Here is a 22,890-nt window from a genome sequence, read left to right as displayed (position 1 = left end):
TCATTTTCACAATGTTGATTCTTCCAATTCAAGAACATGGCATATCTCTCCTTCTATTTGTATCATCTTTAATTTCTTTCATCAGTGTCTTATAATTTTCTGCATACAGGTCTTTTGTCTCCTTAGGTAGGTTTATTCCTAGATATTTTATTCTTTTTGTTGCAATGGTAAATGGGAGTGTTTTCTTAATTTCACTTTCAGATTTTTCATCATTAGTGTATAGGAATGCCAGAGATTTCTGTGCATTAATTTTGTATCCTGCTACTTTACCAAATTCATTGATTAGCTCTAGTAGTTTTCTGGTAACATCTTTAGGATTCTCTATGTAGAGTATCACATCATCTGCAAACAGTGACAGCTTTACTTCTTCTTTTCCAATTTGGATTCCTTTTATTTCTTTTTCTTCTCTGATTGCTGTGGCTAAAACTTCCAAAACTATGTTGAATAATAGTGGTGAGAGTGGGCAACCTTGTCTTGTTCCTGATCTTAGTGGAAATGGTTTCAGTTTTTCACCATTGAGGACGATGTTGGCTGTGGGTTTGTCATACATGGCCTTTATTATGTTGAGGAAAGTTCCCTCTATGCCTACTTTCTGCAGGGTTTTTTATCATAAATGGGTGTTGAATTTTGTCAAAAGCTTTCTCTGCATCTATTGAGATGATCATATGGTTTTTCTCCTTCAATTTGTTAATATGGTGTATCACATTGTTTGATTTGCGTATATTGAAGAATCCTTGCATTCCTGGAATAAACCCCGCTTGATCATGGTATGATCCTTTTAATGTGCTGTTGGATTCTGTTTGCTAGTATTCTGTTGAGGATTTTTGCATCTATATTCATCAGTGATATTGGCCTGTAGTTTTTTTTCTTTGTGACATCTTTGTCTGCCTCAAACTGGATTATAAGTGATGGTTTTACAACCCTATACATTTACTAAAAATCATATATACTTATAATGGGTAGATTTTATGGTATGTAAATTATACCTTAACAAAACTGTTCTAAAAAATAACTTTAAAACAAACTACTAGTAAGAACAATTTTATATGTATGTGTGTGTGTATATTTCTCTTCCCAATATATTAATCAGGTAATCTTGTACAATATATTTTCTTTCTATTATAATGCTTTAGTATACAGTGGCCTCTACTGGCCACAAAGAGAGATTTTGATTAGTTGATCACTAGTTGCTTTAATTTTTTATATTTATAACATATCCACTCTATAGATTAGGTCACAGAAATGGCTATGGCTTCTTAAAAGAGAATGCTTAGGATATAAGATCTAAATTGCACCCATTCAAAGGACAGTAGATGGGATAAAGAATAAGAATGAAAAGATGTAAGAAGCAGAAGCAAAGTTATTTGCTCCCAATCTGAACTGCTGCTATAAAATAAACCTTATAAGGGACTTTCCTGGCGGTCCAGTGGTTAAGACTCTGTGCTTCCACTGCAAGAAGTGTGGGTTCGATCCCTGGTTGAGGAACTAAGATCCCACGTGCCACTTGGCGTTGCCAAAATAAATAAAATAAAATAAACCTTATAAGAATATATATATGTTTTTAAATCACTCATTTAGCTGACTTACCTCCCCTAGCCAATCCAGGAGCACATTCACAGAAAGATATAAATGGAAAGCCCATTACAAGTTTATGCTACACAAATAAAACGTAAATTAAGGAGGTAACTTGATTCTTTCACCTTTGGAAGGCAAAATAACATAATTTAGAAGTGCATGAGATGGCGAATTAGCTTGGATTCGAATTCTAACTCCAACATTGACTCACCCACCAAGTGACTCTGGGTTTATTATTTAATTAAGCAATACTTCAGTCTCCCTTTTTATAAAATAGAGAAAATCTTTTATCTCAAACCATTATTGGGAATATTGCTTAACTCAATAGTAATCATATACATATTATCTATAATTACTGTTATTTCTGTTTGGAAACTGACAATAATTTTTTTATTTTTAAAGGTCTTTAAGTTCAAAATATTGCATATTTATAAGGTTCAAATTTACCAAACATTTATTTAGCATTCAAAGCACTATGTTTAAGCCCTACAGAGAAAGAGATTTTGAAACACTAAACAAACACTAAAGAAACTATTAAAATGATTAAAGAGGGGCTTCTCTGGTGGCGCAGTGGTTAAGAATCCGCCTGCCAATGCAGGCGACACAGGTTCGTGCCCTGGTCCAGAAAGATCACATGTGCCACAGAGAAACTAAGCCCATGCTCCCCAACTGCTGAGCCTGTGCTCTAGAGCCCGTGTGCCACAACTACTGAGCCTGTGCTCTAGAGCCCGCGAGCCACAACTATTGAAGCCCGCATGCCTAGAGCTCGTGCTCCGCAACAAGAGAAGCCACTGCAGTAAGAAGACCGTGCACCGCAACAAAGAGTAGGCCCCGCTCGCCGCAACTAGAGAAAGCCTGCACACAGCAACAAAGACCCAAGTCAGCCAAAAATCAATCAATCAATATATTTATTTTAAAAAAATGATTAAAGCGATAACTATTCATTATCATTAAAAGATGTTATAATGTACTAAGTACTTTTAATGTACTTTTAAGTACACTAGTACTTTTAAGTACTAAGTACTTATAATGTACTAAGTACTAAGTGAAAAAGGTTACCAAACAGCAGCAATGCTATAATCTTGTTTTTATAAGCACACTTACATATTTATATACACTCATAAAAAAATATATATGACTTTAAACCAAAAATCAACTGATGATTATCTTTCGGTATAGTACAATAAAAAATAATTTTATGGGCTTCCCCGGTGGCGCAGTGGTTGGGAGTCTGCCTGCCGATGCAGGGGACACGGGTTCGTGCCCCGGTCCGGGAAGATCCCACATGCCGCGGAGCAGCTGGGCCCGTGAGCCATGGCCGCTGAGCCTGCGCGTCCGGAGCCTGTGCTCCACAACGGGAGAGGCCACAACAGTGAGAGGCCCGCATACCGCAAAAATAATAATAATAATAATAATAATAATTTTATTTATTTTCTTTTTTCCTAAGCATATTTTCTAATTTTTGTACCATGAATATTTAGCACTACTGTTTACAAAAAGGGGGGGAAAGTTGAAGAAACCTCAATCATTAGTAACATCACACACAAACTGGCTCACATAGTATGTAGGCCATTAGCATCCTGGGTTAGAAATGGAAAGCGAGACTTACAGGGCACAGAATACACTATGATCTTCAATTTATAAAGATTAAAACAGAATAAAGAATAAATAACATTTATAACTCATTAAATAAATCTTTAGGATCTTCAGATTAAAATGTTAAAATACTTTTGTTTAAAGTGCTGCTTCTGGGACTTCCCTGATGGTGCAGTGGTTAAGAATCTGCCTGCCAATGCAGGGGACATGGGTTCGATCCCTGGTCTGGGATGATCCCACATGCTGAGGAGCAACTAAGCCTGTGCACCACAACTACTGAGCCTGCGCTCTAGAGCCCGCGAGCCACAGCTACTGAGCCCGCGTACCACAACTACTGAAGCCCACGCACCTAGAGCCCAAGCTCTGCAACAAGAGAAGCCACTGCAATGAGAAGCCCACTCACCGCAACAAAGAGTAGCCCCCTGCTCTCCGCAACTAGAGAAAGCCTGCACGCAGCAATGAAGACCCAATGCAGCCAAAAATAAATAAATTAAAAAAAAAAATTTAAGTGCTGCTTCTAATAATTACATGTGTTAATTAACTTACCATCTGGAGTAGTGTTTTAAGAGTAGAAAATAGAAAAAAATTACCCTTAAAATTTTTCTGGCACATTTAGAGATACATGGGCAGAGCAGAAAATTATGCAGACGCTCTTCTTAGTGATGGATTCCACAGAAAGCAGGGTCACTGGGCCATGGGAGATGGCTGCAATTTCCTATTACAATAGTTGGCAAGATTGAAGCATGATCTTACTCTTGATAAACAAGCTGCAGCTAAGTTCAGCACCTCTGGTAACCAAGGTGTTATTGGAAATGATATCTTAGTCCAACTAGTAGAAATGAAGCCTACCTAATAGAATTTTCCTTGAACAATCAGTAAACAAGTAAAGTTAAAACTCACCTGAAAACATTTTTACAAAATCATCAGTAGACATACTCATCACCACATCTGCCCGATCAGAGGGCTCTCCATATCCAACATTGCCACCCTTGCTTTTAAGATCAAGAAACCATGTTCCACCATCTTCACCTACACAGAAAAGAAAGATAGAGAAATAAATGTTAAAGAAGCCCTGTTTTTCTTAAACTTAATAACTGTACAATTAGAATAATCATATATAATGCTGTTACCCAGGTTGAAATCCCCAGGCCTCTAACAAATTCAGCCAATATTTATTAAGTACTTGTTATGGGCCAGGCACTTGGCTAGGCTCTGAAGACTCTTCAATAACGTGGTTCTTACAAAACAGGAAGTGGAGGGTGATGTGGAGTCAGGAAAGCCCAGCTGAGATTTAAAAGTTAAGTAAGAATTTGCTAGATGGGGGACTTGCCTGGTGGTCCAGTGGCTAAGACTTCGTGCTCCCAACGCAGGGGGCCCAGGTTTGATCCCTGGTCAGGGAACTAGATCCCACATGCTGCAACTAGAGTTTACGTGCCACAACTAAGAGTTCGCGTGCCACAACTAAGAATTCACAACTAAGGATCCCACACGCTGCAACTAAAGATTCTGCACATGGCAACGAAGATCCCACATGCCTCAACTAAGACCCAGTGCAGCCAAACAAACAAATAAATAAATAATATTTGCTCGATGAGGAACTGAAAAAAGGAACAGAAGGACTGGAATTACAAAGAGAGTGGATGGTAGCCTCAGATAAGCTTGTTAGGCAGTCCAGTTGCAGAGCACAGTAAGCCATGTAAAGGGTTCACTGATTTCATCCATACGCCATGGAAGGAGAATGACATTAGGTTTGTATTTTAAATAGATCACCCTAACAGCAGTGTAGAGAAGATATTGGAGAGGGATAAAGAGGATACAGAGGACAATTTAGGAAGGTACTGGGGTTGTTCAGGAGCTTGAGGATGTATGCCTGGGTCAGGATCGCAGCAGTGGAAATGGAAAAAAGTCCGCATATTTGAGAGAGAATTTCAAAGCAATATCACAAAACTAGGTAATTGATTGAATGAAGAGGAAAAGGTAGGGAGGGTGCAGAAGAATGATCTGCTTTGGCTTGGGAAGCTGGGTAAATATTGCTGTTTTTTACTGAGAGAACTACTAAAGAAGAGCAGATTTAACAAGTAGTGCCAAAGGCAGGTATTGGGAATGGTGAGTTGTTACGGACATTTTCAGATTGAGGTACCTTTGTGACAGCCAAATGAAAATGTCAAATGAAGTCTGACCGGGCCAGGAAGATAGATACATAAAGAACCAGCCCCTATGGTCACTAAAGCTATGTGAGGGGTTGGGGTTTTCCTAGACAAAGTCTGTAGAGAATAAAGAGTGCTAAGACAGTGACCTGAAGAATATCAACATTTAAGGAAAGGATGGAGAAGCATCTAGCACAGGAGACTGACAAGACATGATTACGGACGCAGAAAAAAGCAATGGAGCATTTCCAGAAGGAAAGAGAGGTCAACAGCATCAAATGCTGCAGAGTGGTGACAAGGTAAGAATGACAAATGCCCAGTGGTGGCACAGAAGCCACCGAGGACCTTGGTGAGAGCAAATTCAGTGGAATGGAGATAAATGACACCAGAACAGAGTGAACTGTAGATGAAAATAAGTTTGGCTCTGAAAGGGAGAAGAAAGATGGGGGGTGGGGGGTGTGATTGGGAAGGTTGTTATTGTTGGGTTTTTTTTAAAGATAGAATAGACTTTGGGAATGTTAAAAAACCACTGGGAAAGAGGCTTCAGAATGAACAGGTGGAAGAGACAGCACACATTTCCTGAGGAGGCTGGAGGAAATGGGATCTAGAACTTTGCTACTCAAAATGTGATCCATGAACTGCAGTACTGTCATCACATCAGAAATGCAAACTTCAGACCCTACCACAAACCTACTGAATCAGATTCTGCATTTTTAGCATGCCCAGCGGTGATCAGTATGGACATTAAAGCTTAGGATGCATGGATGTGGAGTTGAACTCTGCCTGTTGGGAGAGGAGGAAGAGAGGTCAATGCCTACAACAGTTTGCTATCAGATGGCAGGAAGGTGAAGCAATTCCTGTCTGTAGGCTTCCCTTATCTCTGTGAAAGAGGAGGTCACTTTATCTGCTGAAACTGGCAGGGAAGTGGTGAAGGGAGAGATGGGAGACTTGAGGAACACTGAGAGGTTTAAAAGAGTCACTGTGGACAATGAGGCAATAAGCTGACCACAGAAACACAGAATTCTGACATTGGAGAGGAGCAGTGATGAATTTTTACTGGTACAGATTCACTGGGTGATGTGATTCCACCCCCCACCCCCTGCCATTTCTCCAGCAAGACTTAGCAGCCTGGATGCAAGTGTGGAGCAGCCAGAGAGTTTGATCATCCAGGACTAGGATTATGACAGCTGGTGACATAAGCACCAGGTCAGGAAGTTTAGGATACAGGTAAAAGAGTGATTGCAGCAATGGACCATGGGTTCTAAGAAAAGGAAGTAAAAACAGGAAGATGCAGATGGATTAAGATAAAATAGAGGTGACAAAGGATAAAAGAACTGATAATGTCAAAGTTTGAGTACAATGGGACTGTGGTAGCTAATTCTTAAAACTCTTGTCAACATGCATTAATACTATGTTGAGAAGAAAAATACTGAGAGATTTTAAAATCTGACTGCATTCAGACTGACCTGAATAATCTCAAAGGTAAAAAAATGGCAAGGGAGTTCCCTGGCAGTCCAGTGCTTAGGACTCGGCCCTTTCACTGCTGTGGGCCCTGGTTCAATCCCTTGTCCGGGAAGTAAGATACCATAAGCCCGTGGTGCAGCCAAAAAAACCCAAAAAACAGGCAAGGTGCGCATGGTTGATAAATGACTGTATTATACTACCTGTCATGATCCATATATCCTTCTAAATAGGATTTTCTCTCAATTACATACACTAAGGAGTTATTTAACACTGGAAGTACCTGTAAGGAAATTTTATTTTACATATGTCCATATGCACTGATATTAACTTAAAAATACAAATCAGTAGAACAGAGAAGAACTAAAAAAACAAGTAGAAAACAGGTCTATCACTTATATGTGGAAATACCAGTTTAAAACAAATAGATATAATTATGGGTCAACATATATGAACTCCATGGTAACCACAAATCAGAAACTTAATAGATGGACAAAAACCAAAAAGAAAAGAACACAAAAATACAAATCAGTAGTTATTTGCTATTCTTAAATGTCTACATTCTCGGGTAAGGGTCTGGATATAGCCAACTATTCCAGGTTATTACTACTGGAGGCTGATATACTTCCAAGGGAAATATCCTACTTTGTTTCATAAAAGTTCCAGATTACGGGCCTCCCTGGTGGCGCGGTGGTTGGGAGTCCGCCTGCCGATGCAGGGGATACGGGTTCGTGCCCCGGTCCGGGAGGATCCCATATGCCGCGGAGCAGCTGGGCCCGTGAGCCATGGCCGCTGAGCCTGCGCGTCCGGAGCCTGTGCTCCACAACGGGAGAGGCCACAACAGTGAGAGGCCCGCATACCGCAAAAAAAAAAAAAAAAAAAAAAAAAAAGTTCCAGATTACCAGAAGTAACCCTTACCTGAGAGTTCAAACTGATAGATTGCTTGAGTGGCTTTAACAATATCATCACTGAGAGAGTCCTTAACAATTCTAAATGTTCCTTCCACAGCTCCAGAACGTGGTTTTTGTGGTGGCTGCGCCTCCTCTTCTTTCAATTCTGGAGGAGCACCTATAAAATGTTATTGCTATAAGTACCTTTAAAGCCTAGGCAATGTAAGGTCACATACAAAATTAATTAATTAGCAAACAGACTTGCTACCAATTAGACCCATTTAACCAAAATGACCTTAAATACATTCAGTGGCATCTTAAAGCATACAAGCATAAATCAAACTGATGGAATAACACCCAAACATGTCAGTTATGGTTATAAATGGAAATGGTTTATAATCTTCAAGTAAAAGACTACCTCTCAGATTAGCTTTTTAAAAAACCCACTAATTTATACAGTGTTTATAATAAACAGATTTAAACAACCTATTAAGAGTTTTAATGGTAACAATTAATCACTCCTTTATCATCGTCCCTGAGTTCCAAAACCAAATGAGAAAAGAAGTCTGTGGAGTCAGAAAGATGGAGATCAGAATATCAACTGTGTAAATGGGTGGAGATGAATTGGCGACTGTAGCTTGAATCAACAGCCAAGTGAACTTCTCAATAACTTTACCTCTAAATTAAACATATTCACCTAGTCTTTTCATCCCTGGATTGAACCTGCCTCCTCCCATCAAGGAATGGAAATGCCTCTGTAAGTAAAGATCATGTGAAAACTGATGATAGTCTACTCTGAAAGAAAGAAGGCTCAAAAGGGTCTAAACCACACAAACTCATATCTTCTCCCAATCTCAATCAGATTGGTTCCTCCCACTAGATGAAGAGGTAGGCCAAACCATGTATTAGTCTCATGAAGGCCCCACTACCTAGAAACGCAAGGTCAGGGGAATAGAGGTTGCCACATTTTAAATTTTGTATTCACTTAAACCATTGGCCATAACCATTCAGCATATGATGAGCCAGGGGAGATCTGCAGTGCATAGGACTGTTCGAATCCCATAGCATGAAGCTGTCCCCCAATACCAACCTCTGTGTCTTTATTTATCCTCCTGGAATTATTTGTGGGCAGTTTGGCTGCCCCCAGAAACAGTTGAGAATAATTTGTTATTTAAACTAACTCAAAGGACAATCTGTACTCTAGGCTGAAGATTAACTCTCCATCTATCTCCCAACTCAAATTATACCCCACCATCTTGTCCAATATAACTCACCAAAGGCTATTAAATAAAATCTAACTGACACCATAAAGATACTCCAGGGTACAACATAACCAATTCAAAAGTATCCTAAATTTATTGAATATAAACTACCTTCCATTATGATGTTTCCAGACACAAATAAACAGTAAAATCCTTCTCACAAAGTTCAGCAGATATTAAAGGTGAAATACTTAAGATCCAATGGAGCAAAGAATATATTATTATTATGGTATTTTGAAGCCAGTTTAAAAATTCAGATATGTATTTCAATATTTAATGCTGACAGTGTAGTGAGGGAGATACTCATATAATGCCAATATTTATAATTCTGGAAGGAAGTTTCATAGTATGTATCAGGAACCCTCCCACTGCCTGATTATCCACTTTCAGTGATCCACTATAAGAAAATCCTGTAACATTTATAAAATGAAACAATTACAAACCACTAAAATAAATATTACATTCATGTGATACAATACTAAGTTTCCAATTTCAAAAATTTGTTTTTGAAGACCTGGATAATATTCACAATATAATGCTAAGTAAAATGAAGTATATACAATTAAATATAATATGATCCAATCAGGTAAAGTATATATTTGTGGATATGAATTTTAAGTTATATTTTCAAAAAATAAAAGAGACTGGAAAGAAGCCAAAATACAGACAGTATTTATACTTGGATGGTGAGTTACATGTGATTTCAAAAATTTTCTTTATGCTTTTCTGTACTAAGCTTTTCTATACAAATTAATTTAAAATGGTATCAAAATTGATTAAATTACATTACAAAATCTATTGGATGTGGCCAAAGTTACATTAAGGGGGTAAATGCACAGTCAAAATTATTTTATTATTTTTAAAGGAATAAAAATGAATATTAGCCTAACAAACAAGAAAAGGAACAAAAACGTGTGACCTCAAAGAGAGCAGAAAAGAGAAAAAAATAAAGCAAACATTTTTAAAGTAATGAATCAAATGATTGCAGAATTTTGTGAATATACTAAAAATCACTTAACTACATACTTTAAAATGGTGAATTTTTGGTATATGTAAATTATACCTCAAAGCTGTTATAAAAAGAAATAATGAATCAGTAAAGAGAAAAGCAGTAGAATGAAAAACAAAATAAAATTTAAAATCTGGTTCTTTTGAGGAAAAACAATAAGATACAGTAAAATTGGGCAACTTTCTGGAAAATTTGATCATAGAAAAAAGGAGAAAAAAAACTTTAAAAAGAGAAAAGGGATAAAATAAATATGAAAAATTTTTAATTATAAATGAATACTACATGTCAACCCTTAAATAAATTTTAAAGCTTCAAATGGACAGTTCTGGTTTTTTTATTTTAGAAAAAGCCAATAATTGAATGACAAAATAAAAACATTTTCAAAGAAACAACTTCAGAAAAGACTCAAATAACTTAGTAGGTGAGATATGTCAAACCTTCAAGGAAAAGAACATAGAAAAAGGAAGTTACCCAATTGACTGCCATACTCAAAATATAACAAAAAATAAAATATAGAAAATATATAATAAAAATGTAGACATTAATCTAAACAACTGATAAAAAATCTAAATCAACATCTAATACATTACTTATGGGTAAAATCTAAAGATTTTCCCATTAAAATTAAGAATAAAATAAGAATACCTAAAAGAAATAGTTTCAATAAATATTTCTGAATTCTCCTGGAAGTTCGAGTCAGTATATTAAGATATATGCCAGAAATAATCCTGTAAGATACTATTATTATAGGTAGACAGTAAGTTCGGGCATTTAGGAAATTCAAGATAATTACTCAATGATAATTACATCAACTAACATTTATAGGGGACTTACTATATAAATTTCACAATATCATGCACTATCTATTATACTTAATCCTCATGATACTCACATAAGGAAAGTGAGAGCTGAGAAAACTGTTTCAGAGAGCTAAAGTGACTTGTCCAAGGTCACAGATATAAGTGACAGGGACAGGACTTGTACCCAGATCTGTCTTATCCCAAAGTCTATGCTTTCAGTAACTGTCTCTCTATTAGAAACTATTAGAAGTCTAAAACAAGACAAAAACTAATGAAGGTGACCAGATATAAAATAAATATAAAAAGTTAGTTTCCCCCTTCTTATTTATAATGTGTCTTGTTTAAGAAAGCATTTCAACATGTTTAATAAAATAAACACAATTCAAGATTAAAGTAAAAAGGAGCGAGGTTTTAAAATGGCAACTGGAATACTCAGTGACACACCTAAGGTTACATGGCAGTATGTGGCACAGCAGGAATTCTAACCCAGGCAGTCTGACTGGGTAATGCTTCCTCTACATTTTCCTCTTTGTCTAACTATGTAATTTTATATAGCCAACATAAAGGCTGAGCAGAGAACCAAGACCTAAACTCAGGAGAACTGGACCAAGCAGAGGCTGCTAAAAGTGAGGAAAGCAAAGACACAGGCTTCCTTCGAGTTTCTGGAGGCAGGAAATATATAGGAATGTATTTGGTTTTAGTAGGTATAATACCAGACAGAACTAAGTTTGTCATATAATAACTGCTGGAACTCCTACTTCAGGTGATTTGTCTATTAATCAATATATCATCTTTATCATCTGAGACGCCAAGGAGATGGCAGCAAAAACTACAGTGTAGCCTTGAAAGACACTTGCCAAGAGATAAACTGCATCATTTAACACCTGAAATATTTAGACATAGCATGATGACTCTGCACAAGAGAATAAAATGTTAGGAGACAAAAAACAAACCAATAATATATTTGAAAGGTACATTCAGTACACAACAAATATGGAAACTTTTGAGAAACAAAATGAAACCAAGTTCCCCTAAAACAAGTTTACCAGGTTTATGATTAGTCTCTCTATCCAAAACTTTATTCCCTTTTTTTAAAATGATATTTGTCTTTCTCAGTCAAGCAGTACTTTCTTTTTTTATTTTAATCAATTTATTTTATTTATTTTATTTTTGGCTATGTCGTTGGGTCTTTGTTGCTGTGCGCTGGCTTTTCTCTAGTTGCAGTGAGCAGGGGCTACTCTTCGTTGCAGTGCAGGGGCTTCTCATTGCAGAGGCTTCCCTTGTTCCAGAGCACGGGCTCTAGGCACGCGGGCTTCAGTAGTTTCAGCACATGGGCTCAGTAGTTATGGCTCGTGGGCTCTAGAGCGTAGGCTCAGTAGTTGTGGCGCATGGGCTTAGGTGCTCCTCGGCATGTGGGATCTTCCTGGGCTAGGGCATGAACCTATGTCCCCTGCATTGGCATGCGGATTCTTTTTTTTTTTAACATCTTTATTGGAGTATATTTGCTTTAAAATGGTGTGTTAGTTTCTGCTTTATCACAAAGTGAATCAGTTATACATATACACATGTTCCCATATCTCTTCCCTCTGCGTCTCCCTCCCTCCCACCCTCCCTATCCCACCCCTCTAGGTGGTCACAAAGCACCGAGCTTATCTCCCTGTGCTATGTGGCTGCTTCCCACTAGCTATCTATTCTACGTTTGGTAGTGTATATATGTCCATGCCACTCTCTCACTTTGTCACAACCTACCCTTCCAGCTCCCCACATCCTCAGGTCCATTCTCTACTAGGTCTGTGCCTTTATTCCCGTCTTACACCTAGGTTTTTCATGACCTTCTTTCTTTTTTTTTCTTAGATCCCATATATATGTGTTAGCATACGGTATTTGTTTTTCTCTTTCTGACTTACTTCACTCTGTAGGACAGACTCTAGGTCCATCCACCTCACTACAAATATCTCAATTTCGTTTCTTTTTATGGCTGAGTAATATTCCATTGTATATATGTGCCACATCTTCTTTATCCATTCATCCGATGATGGACACTTAGGATGCTTCCATGTCCTGGCTATTGTAAATAGAGCTGCAATGAACATTTTGGTACATGACTCTTTTTGAATTATGGTTTTCTCAGGATATATGCCCAGTAGTGGGATTGCTGGGTCATATGGTAGTTCTATTTGTAGTTTTTTAAGGAACCTCCATACTGTTCTCCATAGTGGTTGTATCAATTTACATTCCCACCAGCAGTGCAAGAGTGTTCCCTTTTCTCCACACCCTCTCCAGCATTTATTGTTTGTAGATTTTTTGATGATGGCCATTTTGACTGGTGTGAGATGATATCTGACTGTAATTTTGACTTGCATTTCTCTAACGATTAATGATGTTGAGCATTCTTTCATATGTTTGTTGGCAATCTGTATATCTTCTTTGGAGAAATGTCTATTTAGGTCTTCTGCCCATTTTTGGATTGGGTTGTTTTTTAGTTATTGAGCTGCATGAGCTGCTTATAAATTTTGGAGATTAATCCTTTGTCAGTTGCTTCATTTGCAAATATTTTCTCCCATTCTGAGGGTGGTCTTTTGGTCTTGTTTATGGTTTCCTTTGCTGTGCAGAAGCTTTTAAGTTTCATTAGGTCCCATGTGTTTATTTTTGTTTTTATTTCCATTTCTCTAGGAGGTGGGTCAAAAAGGATCTTGCTGTGATTTATGTCATAGAGTGTTCTGCCTATGTTTTCCTCTAAGAGTTTGATAGTTTCTGCCCTTACATTTAGGTCTTTAATCCATTTTGAGCTTATTTTTGTGTATGGTGTTAGGGAGTGTTCTAATCTCATACTTTTACATGTACCTGTCCAGTTTTCCCAGCACCACTTATTGAAGAGGCTGTCTTTTCTCCATTGTATATTCTTGCCTCCTTTATCAAAAATAAGGTGACCATATGTGCGTGGGTTTATCTCTGGGCTTTCTATCCTGTTCCATTGATCTATATTTCTGTTTTTGTGCCAGTACCATACTGTCTTAATTACTGTAGCTTTGTAGTATAGTCTGAAGTCAGGGAGCCTGATTCCTCCAGCTCCATTGTTCATTCTCAAGATTGCTTTGGCTATTTGGGGTCTTTTGTGTTTCCATACAAATTGTGAAATTTTTTGTTCTAGTTCTGTGAAAAATGCCAGTGGTCGTTTGATAGGGATTGCATTCAATCTGTAGATTGCTTTGGGTAGTAGAGTCATTTTCACAATGTTGATTCTTCCAATCCAAGAACATGATATATCTCTCCATCTATTTGTGTCATCTTTAATTTCTTTCATCAGTGTCTTATAATTTTCTGCATACAGGTCTTTTGTCTCCTTAGGTAGGTTTATTCCTAGATATTTTATTCTTTTTGTTGCAATGGTAAATGGGAGTGTTTTCTTAATTTCACTTTCAGATTTTTCATCATTAGTGTATAGGAATGCCAGAGATCTCTGTGCATTAATTTTGTATCCTGCTACTTTACCAAATTCATTGATTAGCTCTAGTGGTTTTCTGGTAGCATCTTTGGGATTCTCTATGTATAGTATCATGTCATCTGCAAACAGTGACAGCTTTACTTCTTCTTTTCAGATTTGCATTCCTTTTATTTCTTTTTCCTCTCTGACTTCTGTGGCTAAAACTTCCAAAACTATGTTGAAAAAGAGTGGTGAGAGTGGGCAACCTTGTCTTGTTCCTGATCTTAGTGGAAATGGTTTCAGTTTTTCACCATTGAGGATGATGTTGGCTGTGGGTTTGTCATATATGGCCTTTATTATTTTGAGGAAAGTTCCTTCTATGCCTAGTTTCTGCAAGGTTTTTTATCATAAATGGGTGTTGAATTTTGTCGAAAGCTTTCTCTGCATCTATTGAGATGATCATATGGTTTTTCTCCTTCAATTTGTTAATATGGTGTATCACGTTGATTGATTTGCGTACATTGAAGCATCCTTGCATTCCTGGAATAAACCCCACTTGATCATGGTATATGATCCTTTTAATGTGCTGTTGAATTGTTTGCTAGTATTTTGTTGAGGATTTTTGCATCTATGTTCATCAGTGATATTGGTTTGTAGTTTTCTTTGTGACATCTTTGTCTGGTTTTGGTATCAGGGTGATTGTGGCCTCACAGAATGAATTTGGGAGTGTTCCTCCCTCTGCTATATTTTGGAAGAGTTTGAGAAGGATAGGTGTTACCTCTTCTCTAAACGTTGATAGAATTCGCCTGTGAAGCCATCTGGTCCTGGGCTTTTGTTTGTTGGAAGATTTTTAATCACAGTCTTAATTTCAGTGCTTGTGATTGGTCTGTTCATATTTTCTATTTCTTCCTGGTTCAGTCTTGGAAGGTTGTGCATTTCTAAGAATTTGTCCATTTCTTCCAGGTTGTCCATTTTATTGGCATGGAGTTGCTTGTAGTAATCTCTCATGATCTTTTGTATTTCTGCAGTGTCAGTTGTTACTTCTCCTTTTTCATTTCTAATTCTATTGATTTGAGTCTTCTCCCTTTTTTCCTTGATGAGTTTGGCTAATGGTTTATCAATTTTGTTTATCTTCTCAAAGAACCAGCTTTTCGTTTTATTGATCTTTGGTATTATTTCCTTCATTTCTTTTTCATTTATTTCTGATCTGATCTTTATGATTTCTTTCCTTCTGCTAACTTTGGGGTTTTTTTGTTCTTCTTTCTCTAATTGCTTTAGGTGCAAGGTTAGGTTGTTTATTTGAGATGCTTCCTGTTTCTTAAGGTAGGATTGTATTGCTATAAACTTCCCTCTTAGAACTGCTTTTGCTGCATCCCATAGATTTTGGGTCGTCGTGTCTCCATTGTCATTTGTTTCTAGGTATTTTTTGATTTCCTCTTTGATTCCTTATTAAGTAGTGCATTGTTTAGCCTCCATGTGTTTGTATTTTTTACAGATCTTTTCCTGTAATTGATATCTAGTCTCATAGTGTTGTGGTCAGAAAAGATACTCGATACAATTTCAATTTTCTTAAATTTAACAAGGCTTGATTTGTGACCCAAGATATGATCTATCCTGGAGAATGTTCCATGAGCACTTGAGAAAAATACGTATTCTGTTGTTTTTGGATGTAATATATAAATATCAAATATATAAATATCAAATATATAAATATCAAATATCAATTAAGTCCATCTTGTTTAATGTATCATTTAAAGCTTGTGTTTCCTTATTTATTTTCATTTTGGATGATCTGTCCATTGGTGAAAGTGGGGTGTTAAAGTCCCCTACTATGAATGTGTTACTGTCAATTTCCTCTTTTATGGCTGTTAGTATTTGCCTTATGTATTGAGGTGGCAGGCGGATTCTTAACCACTGTGCCACCAGGGAAGCCCCAAAACTTTATTCTCTTTCTTGTCTCCTCTGACCTTGGTGCCTTTCTTGTCCAGTCTGACCTCAATCCTATGCTAATTGAACACTAATCAACCAGAGTCAGATGACTAAAACTGCTGTTGTTGATGACATCATTGATGTACTAAAACTGCTGCTGTAGATTGCATCATTACTGTACAAACTCAGAGCAAGATGAATTAACAGGCCCCTAAGCCATGGACCACCTGGCCAGAGAATCATAAACCAGAGACATCCTGACTCCCAAAACTATGATTAAGAAATGTCACAGAAATATGGGGCTTCCCTGGTGGCGCAATGGTTGAGAGTCCGCCTGCCAATGCAGGGGACACGGGTTCGCGCCCCGGTCTGGGAAGATCCCACATGCCGCGGAGCAGCTGGGCCCTGAGCTGTGGCCACTGATACTGCGTGTCCGGAGCCTGTGCTCCGCAACGGGAGAGGTCACAACAGTGAGAGGCCTGCGTTCCACAAAAAAAAAAAAAAAAAAAAAAAAAGAAATGTCACAGAAATGTCACAAGAACTCCTTCACATGAAAACTAATATAAAACAAGGGCAGAAAGTCATATATAACTGGCTGAGATGAAAAAACAATAAAATAAAATGAAAAAGGAAATGGGAAACATGACAAACAAAAAGTATAATAGCAGAGTTAAAATAAACATTAGGAGCAATATGGAAGAGAGATGAATGTGTCTAAAATCTTATCAGTAATACAGAGTACAAACTTGAAAGGGTCTCTCAGAATGCAGAAGAAAAGAACAAAAATATGGAAATAGTAACAAAAGATAGTGAAAACTACAGGGGAAAGGGACAGGGTAGCCAGACTAAGTGTTTTTGAGGGCAATCCAGAAAAACTGGAATAGAAGCAATTAAAACTATAACTAAAGAAAAAAAGAAAAAATAAACTAGAGGTTGAAAAAAAAAAAGACTGAGTGAACTCCCTGTGTTGCAATGGGCGGGAAAAATCAATGAAGAGGGCTTCCCTGGTGGCCCAGTGGTTAAGAATCCGCCTGCCAATGCAGGAGACACGGGTTTGAGCCCTGGTCCGGGAAGATCCCATATACCAAGGAGCAACTAAGCCCGTGCGCCACAACTACTTAGCCTGTGCTCTAGAGCCTGCAAACCACAACTACTGGGCCCGCATGCCTAAAGTCCATACTCTGCAACAAGAAAACACCACAATGAGAAGCCCACGCACTACAACAAAGAGTAGCCCCCGCTCACTGCAACTAGAGAAAGCCTGTGCACAGCAATGAAGACCCAACACAGCCATAAATAAATAAATAAATAAATTTATTGAAAAAAATAATAATTACATATATGTTATACAAAACAAATACACAAAGCACAAATACCAGAAAAAGTACAAGGCTGTCAATATTTTCCTCCCCCTTTGGAAATGAGGGATACACACTGATTTCTGGGAGAGACACTGTGAAATCAACATACAATAGATCTGGATATGGATGTAAAAAATCACCTGAAAGAGTTAAGTTAGATCTCAGGCCAGAAATACTGAGCTACTACTTATATGAATATATTAATATATCTACAGAAAATGTCAAGTAGAATTGCAGTTGACTGAAACATCACTTCTTCACTTAATTTTTTGTACAGGGAAGAGAGGCTTTAGCCAAAGAAATCTGAGAATTCTGACCTCAAAGATGAGGGCATCCCGCCTGTAGAGATGGATATAGGGATTGCAGTCAATGCACCTGACATATTCTGATCCCAAAGACAAAAATCACTCCTATCAAAGCCCGATGTCAGTAAACATTTATCTTACATTCTGCTTATCTAACCCATCTTATTCTGAGTCCATGGTCATGAAACAATCTTCTGACTATGATTCTGTTCTCTATGTCATTATGCCCAGAGGGAGAGAACGAGCTGCTCACAGCAACTCCACATTTAGTCCGTGAGATGGCAACTCCTCATTATAAAATAAATTGGATTACTGGGGGGAAAATATGCTAATACTTCAAGTATTCAGGAGTTAGGAAATTAATTTAAGTTTTCTGGTTAAGGATATGGACTTTATTTATTTATTTTTTTTGCGGTACGCGGGCCTCTCACTGTTGTGGCCTCTCCCGTTGTGGAGCACAGGCTCCGGACGCACAGGCTCAGCGGCCATGGCTCACCGGCCCAGCCGCTCCGCGGCATGTGGGATCTTCCCGGACCGGGGCACGAACCCGTGTCCCCTGCATCGGCAGGCGGACTCAACCACTGCGCCACCAGGGAAGCCCAAGGATATGGACTTTAGAATAAGAAAAATACGAATTTAAATTCTGGCTCTGCCCACCTGCCAGCTCTGTGATCTCCAAAGTAAAATGAGGACAATGATACCTGCCTTGTAGGACTGTAAGTATTAAATGAGACAATGCATGCAAAGTACTTAGCACAGTGTTTGCCATATGGTAGGTGCCCAATAAATATGTGTTGAAAAACAACATGAATGTATGTGATTGTTAAGTGGTTCTTATTATTTAAATTTGGTATTTAAATGAGCTTAGTTTGTACGCATCTTCCTCTAAAACACAGATCCAATCTTAGGGTACTGGGCAAAAATCTGGATTTCGGACTTGCCTATCTTGAAGATAGACTCTTCTAGACTTTGATAAGCTCTCTAACTAACTTCTGCCATTCTGTATGAAGCCTTTTGAGGAAAAGATTGACAGCCTTGTTTTAATACTCTGATATATCCATGTGGCAACCAAATCAAAGATCTAATTTTTTAAATTTTTAAAAATTTAAATTTTAAAAGGAGTTATCTCTAGGCGATGGGATTATGAGTGACCGTCTTCCCTTCTATATTTTTCAAATTATCTATAATACAAAAGAAGAGTTGCCTTTTTTATTACTTAATTTTTTGAAATTGCCTCCAAAAATTCGGACAAAGAAAAGATAAAGATAGAAAAGATAAGATTAAGCTAGAAATAAAGTTTGTCACCGAAATGCATTGTGGTAAGGTTCTATAGGTTTCCTAAAGGTACAGAAGAAATGTTTTCCTAAACTTTCTAACCTCCACCTAAAGAAACTATGGTCACTAAGGAGATTCACAGAGTCTATAATATAAAAATAAGGTAAGGGCCCAGACGAAGCACTGCTATTCTTGTTAATAAATCATGAGAGAGGTCTTCCCTAGCGGTCCAGCAGTTAAGACACTGCACTCTCACTGTGGGGGGCGTGGGTTGGATCCCTGGCAGGGTAACTAGGATCAGTGCATCCAAAAAAAATAAACCACGAGAGAAATTCTTCTCATGGCGTTTCACTGAAGAGTGTTTCTTCTGACATCTTTCAGTAAGTTAGTGGCATCATGCCAGAACACAAAGATTAAAATGTAAACTCTGGACCAATTCAAGAAAGCTATTGTTTCTAAACTACAAAAACAAAACAAAGTAAAACCCAAACCTCCTTTGCAGGTAATTTCTCCCATAAAGTAGTCACACAGCACAAACTCTGAGAATGGTTTCAGATGTATTTTGATGTGACACATTTTTCCTCAAAATAAAGTATCAACACAAAACACCTAAAAACAATGCCAAGGAAAAGAAATAAAACCTTTAAAAAGGTGTTATTTTAAAGACAACTTTTTTTTTTAATCAAATGAAAAGAATATATCAAAAACTTCTTACTGGTAGAAGGAAAAGACAACCTTCTTTGCTAGAATTAACTAAGACATTACTTGTCTAGTTTAAATTACAAAATAGGGAATTCCCTGGCAGTCCAGTGGTTAGGACTCGGCACTTCCACTGCCAGGGGCCCAGGTTCTATCCCTGGTCAGGGAACTAAGATCCCACAAACCTCATAGCACGTCCAAAAAAAAAAAAAAAAAAAAGAAAAGAAGAAAAAGCTTTAAAGCAGAAGGCGAAAATGTTCAATTCTACATTTTGGAAGAAATACGTAAGTTAGTAACTTTATTTTCCTACAGAAAACATGGTCTATGTCTTACCATGTGTTTCCGGTTTCTTGGTAACTGTAACAGGCTGTTCATCCAGGAAGAAATCTGGTAACAAAGGATGGCCTGAAAAATTGACCCCAAAAATAATCAGGTTAATGTAACAACTTGAGTATATTAAGATTTTAACACCCGTTTAATATACGTTACGTTTTTATTTTATTGATCATTCTGGTGCTGTGGAAAAGACTCCCATGAGAAGTGTCAAACTATCTGACCTTCATTAAGCTAAAACACTTTTCCTGTAATCCAGTTATCCTCCTCTCCTTCAACAAATTTCATCTTTAAGATCCAACCAAAGAGTTGCCTGTTATGTTAAGCCCTTAACTGCTCTCCCAAGAGCTTTTGCCCCTTCTCACCTATCCATGCAACCCTTCTGTGCTACATCCCTCCAAAATGCTCTGGACTCATTTCCTACCTGGCGCCCCAGAGAGAAGGGGGTTCCTCATTAAGAAGAACTTGTTTCCCATCTCTGTTAATGTGTGTCTGTCTTTCCCTCTCAGAAGATTAAAAAAACTGGAGGGCAGGAATGCACCAGTCTTTGTTATATCCTAACACTTAATCATAATTCCATAATCATATTAAGTTCTCAATACTTGATAGGATTTTTAATTAAAATCAAATTTAAAGTTCTATGCACAGTGTCATTGTGTCTTTAAAACCTAAAGTGATAATTACTTTAGTAGTTGTATAAATATTAACTACTGAGTACTATAATTGTACCATAAGCCAGGTACCATGCCCAGCACATTATATACTTTATTGCATTTAGTTCTTACAAAAATCCTGTGTAGAAATTATCTTTCCCTTATTTTAACCAATAAGGAAAGTGAGGCTCAGAGAAAACAGGTGACATGCCTAAGGCCGCCCAGCTAGTGAGCAGCTGAGCAGAAATGGGAACTGGGTTATCTCCTCCCAAACTCCACTTGTTCCTAATCAGTATACAATATTGCTTCCCTCACAGGATTGCTATGAAGGCTAAACAGATACTGTATATAAAAGTGTTTTTTAAAACTGCAAAGAGCTATTTAATTCAATTCAGTTCAAACTGAAGAGACAGGGATGATACAAATAGAAATGTGGTTTCTGTCACCTAGAAGCTCAACCTAATGAATAATATTTAAAATACACTTTTGCACAAATAAATACAACTCCCATTTGGGGCTATATTGTCTATTATATAGTATACTTTATACATAAAGTAAAAATGCATTATCATCACCATCCTCACCTACAGTTACAACGGTAAGAATTATTTTTGAACAAGGGGCCTTCTGAGAACTTCTCAAATACCCCCTTGTACATAGGGTAGACCCTGTTCATTCACCTTCACCATTCATCATGAAGTTACTCTCAGACTGCACTTAAGAGACAACATTTGGAAAGCCCATAATCTTAAAAAGTTTTTGTAAAAAACTCACCACTGTATCATCTGTTACCATATCCTTGAAGAAAGTCTTTACTGTGTGATTTTAAGGCCAACTTTAAAAACTAATTTTCATTTTTGGTTTCAAGATTTGGAAATGGTTAGAAGCTGATGTGACCTTCTCTATCTGTGCATCACTTAAAAAGCCTTCAACTCACTTCTATTTTCCCTTTCTCTGTTTTTCCAGTTGTGCTGGTCTGGGTTTTTCCTTTCACTAGGAGGACAGCTTTTAAAAGAGCATATTAATTTTATAATCACATAAACATGCACACAAAACAGATGTATGTCCATTGCAGAAAATGTGGAAAAACACATCACTACTTTTGAAAACTATATGCATTACCTGGTGTAATGGCATAGACATCAAAATTTTTTATTCCTTCTTCTTTTAAGATATTTTCATCAATAATAAAGTTGCCAGTATAACTTTTTGGCTTTTTGAAAATGCAATATGCAGCATCTGCAATGATATCAACTTTTCTACATTGGCTTTCAATACCAGATCCTCCCAGCATATCCATAGCAGCAGTGTATATGGCTGTAGGGAAAACAAACACACATACGTAACTCTAAATCAAGTAATAGGACTATGGGAGTAACAAGCAAGACAAATAATCTCTTCATAACTCAGGTGATGATAAAAAGGTCCAGAGAGCTTAAAGGATTTGCCAAATGTTTTACTGTCATAACTGGGTAGACAACACATGTTCCTTGCTCTACACAACACTGCCTTATACAGTACTCCTTCATGAGACTCATGGCAACATTCAATTAGATTTCTGATTAAGAATGCTCAAAGAATTTGCATACCATTCTTGAGAGACAAGAAAGCCAGTGAGGAATAACAGCAAGAGCACTGAGCTGTACATCAGGTGACTAACATTTTTAAGCCAACTATGCCGTGACTTTCGGCAAGCTACTTTAACATCTTTCGGCCTCAGTTTCTTGTTTCTAAAATATGGAGCTCCTTTCCTAAGCTTATTTTCTCTTTTTCCTCTACTAGAATACAGAGACTCTGTTTTTCTTGTTCATCACTGTATCCCTAGTTCCTAAAACAATGACAAATATACCATAAACATTCAATAGATACTGGCTGGACTTGGGGGTCCCTTTTAAGTTCAGATACTACTTTCATTTATGAAATACTAGAAAATAAAGAGAATTAAAAGGAAGAAATTTTTTTTTTTGGCCACACCCTGCGGCATGCCAGATCTCAGTTCCCCGACCAGGGATCGAACCTGTACCCCCTCCAGTGGAAGCGTGGAGTCTTAACCACTGGACCGCCAGGGAAGTCCCAAGGAAGAATTTTTAAATTATCTATAATCCCCCTACCCAGAGATAATTACTATTTTTTAAAATAAATTTATTTATTTATTTGTTTTTAGTTTTGGC

At 37.4% G+C, this 22,890-nt stretch overlaps 1 protein-coding gene across 2 annotated transcripts in view; it reads right to left on the bottom strand.

Annotated features, from left to right (window-relative positions):
* The window catches only part of HSDL2 (hydroxysteroid dehydrogenase like 2), a 73,223-nt gene that overhangs the window by 7,307 nt on the left and 43,026 nt on the right, over positions 1–22,890 (bottom strand). Inside the window, exons 7-10 of one of the 2 annotated variants that reach the window (XM_079706849.1) lie at positions 21,842–22,036; positions 20,067–20,138; positions 7,698–7,847; positions 4,072–4,200 (exon numbers count right to left, since the gene is read on the bottom strand). In XM_079706849.1, the coding sequence (XP_079562975.1) occupies positions 4,072–4,200; positions 7,698–7,847; positions 20,067–20,138; positions 21,842–22,036 (546 nt within the window). The remainder of the gene's footprint in view (positions 1–4,071; positions 4,201–7,697; positions 7,848–20,066; positions 20,139–21,841; positions 22,037–22,890) is intronic. The other variant, XM_079706850.1, reaches the window with a different exon arrangement.

Source organism: Hyperoodon ampullatus, assembly GCF_949752795.1.
Source record: "Hyperoodon ampullatus genome assembly, chromosome: 6".
Taxonomy (NCBI): domain Eukaryota; kingdom Metazoa; phylum Chordata; class Mammalia; order Artiodactyla; family Ziphiidae; genus Hyperoodon; species Hyperoodon ampullatus.
Note: the sequence above shows the minus strand (reverse complement) of the source record. Positions and strands in the feature narration are given on the sequence as shown.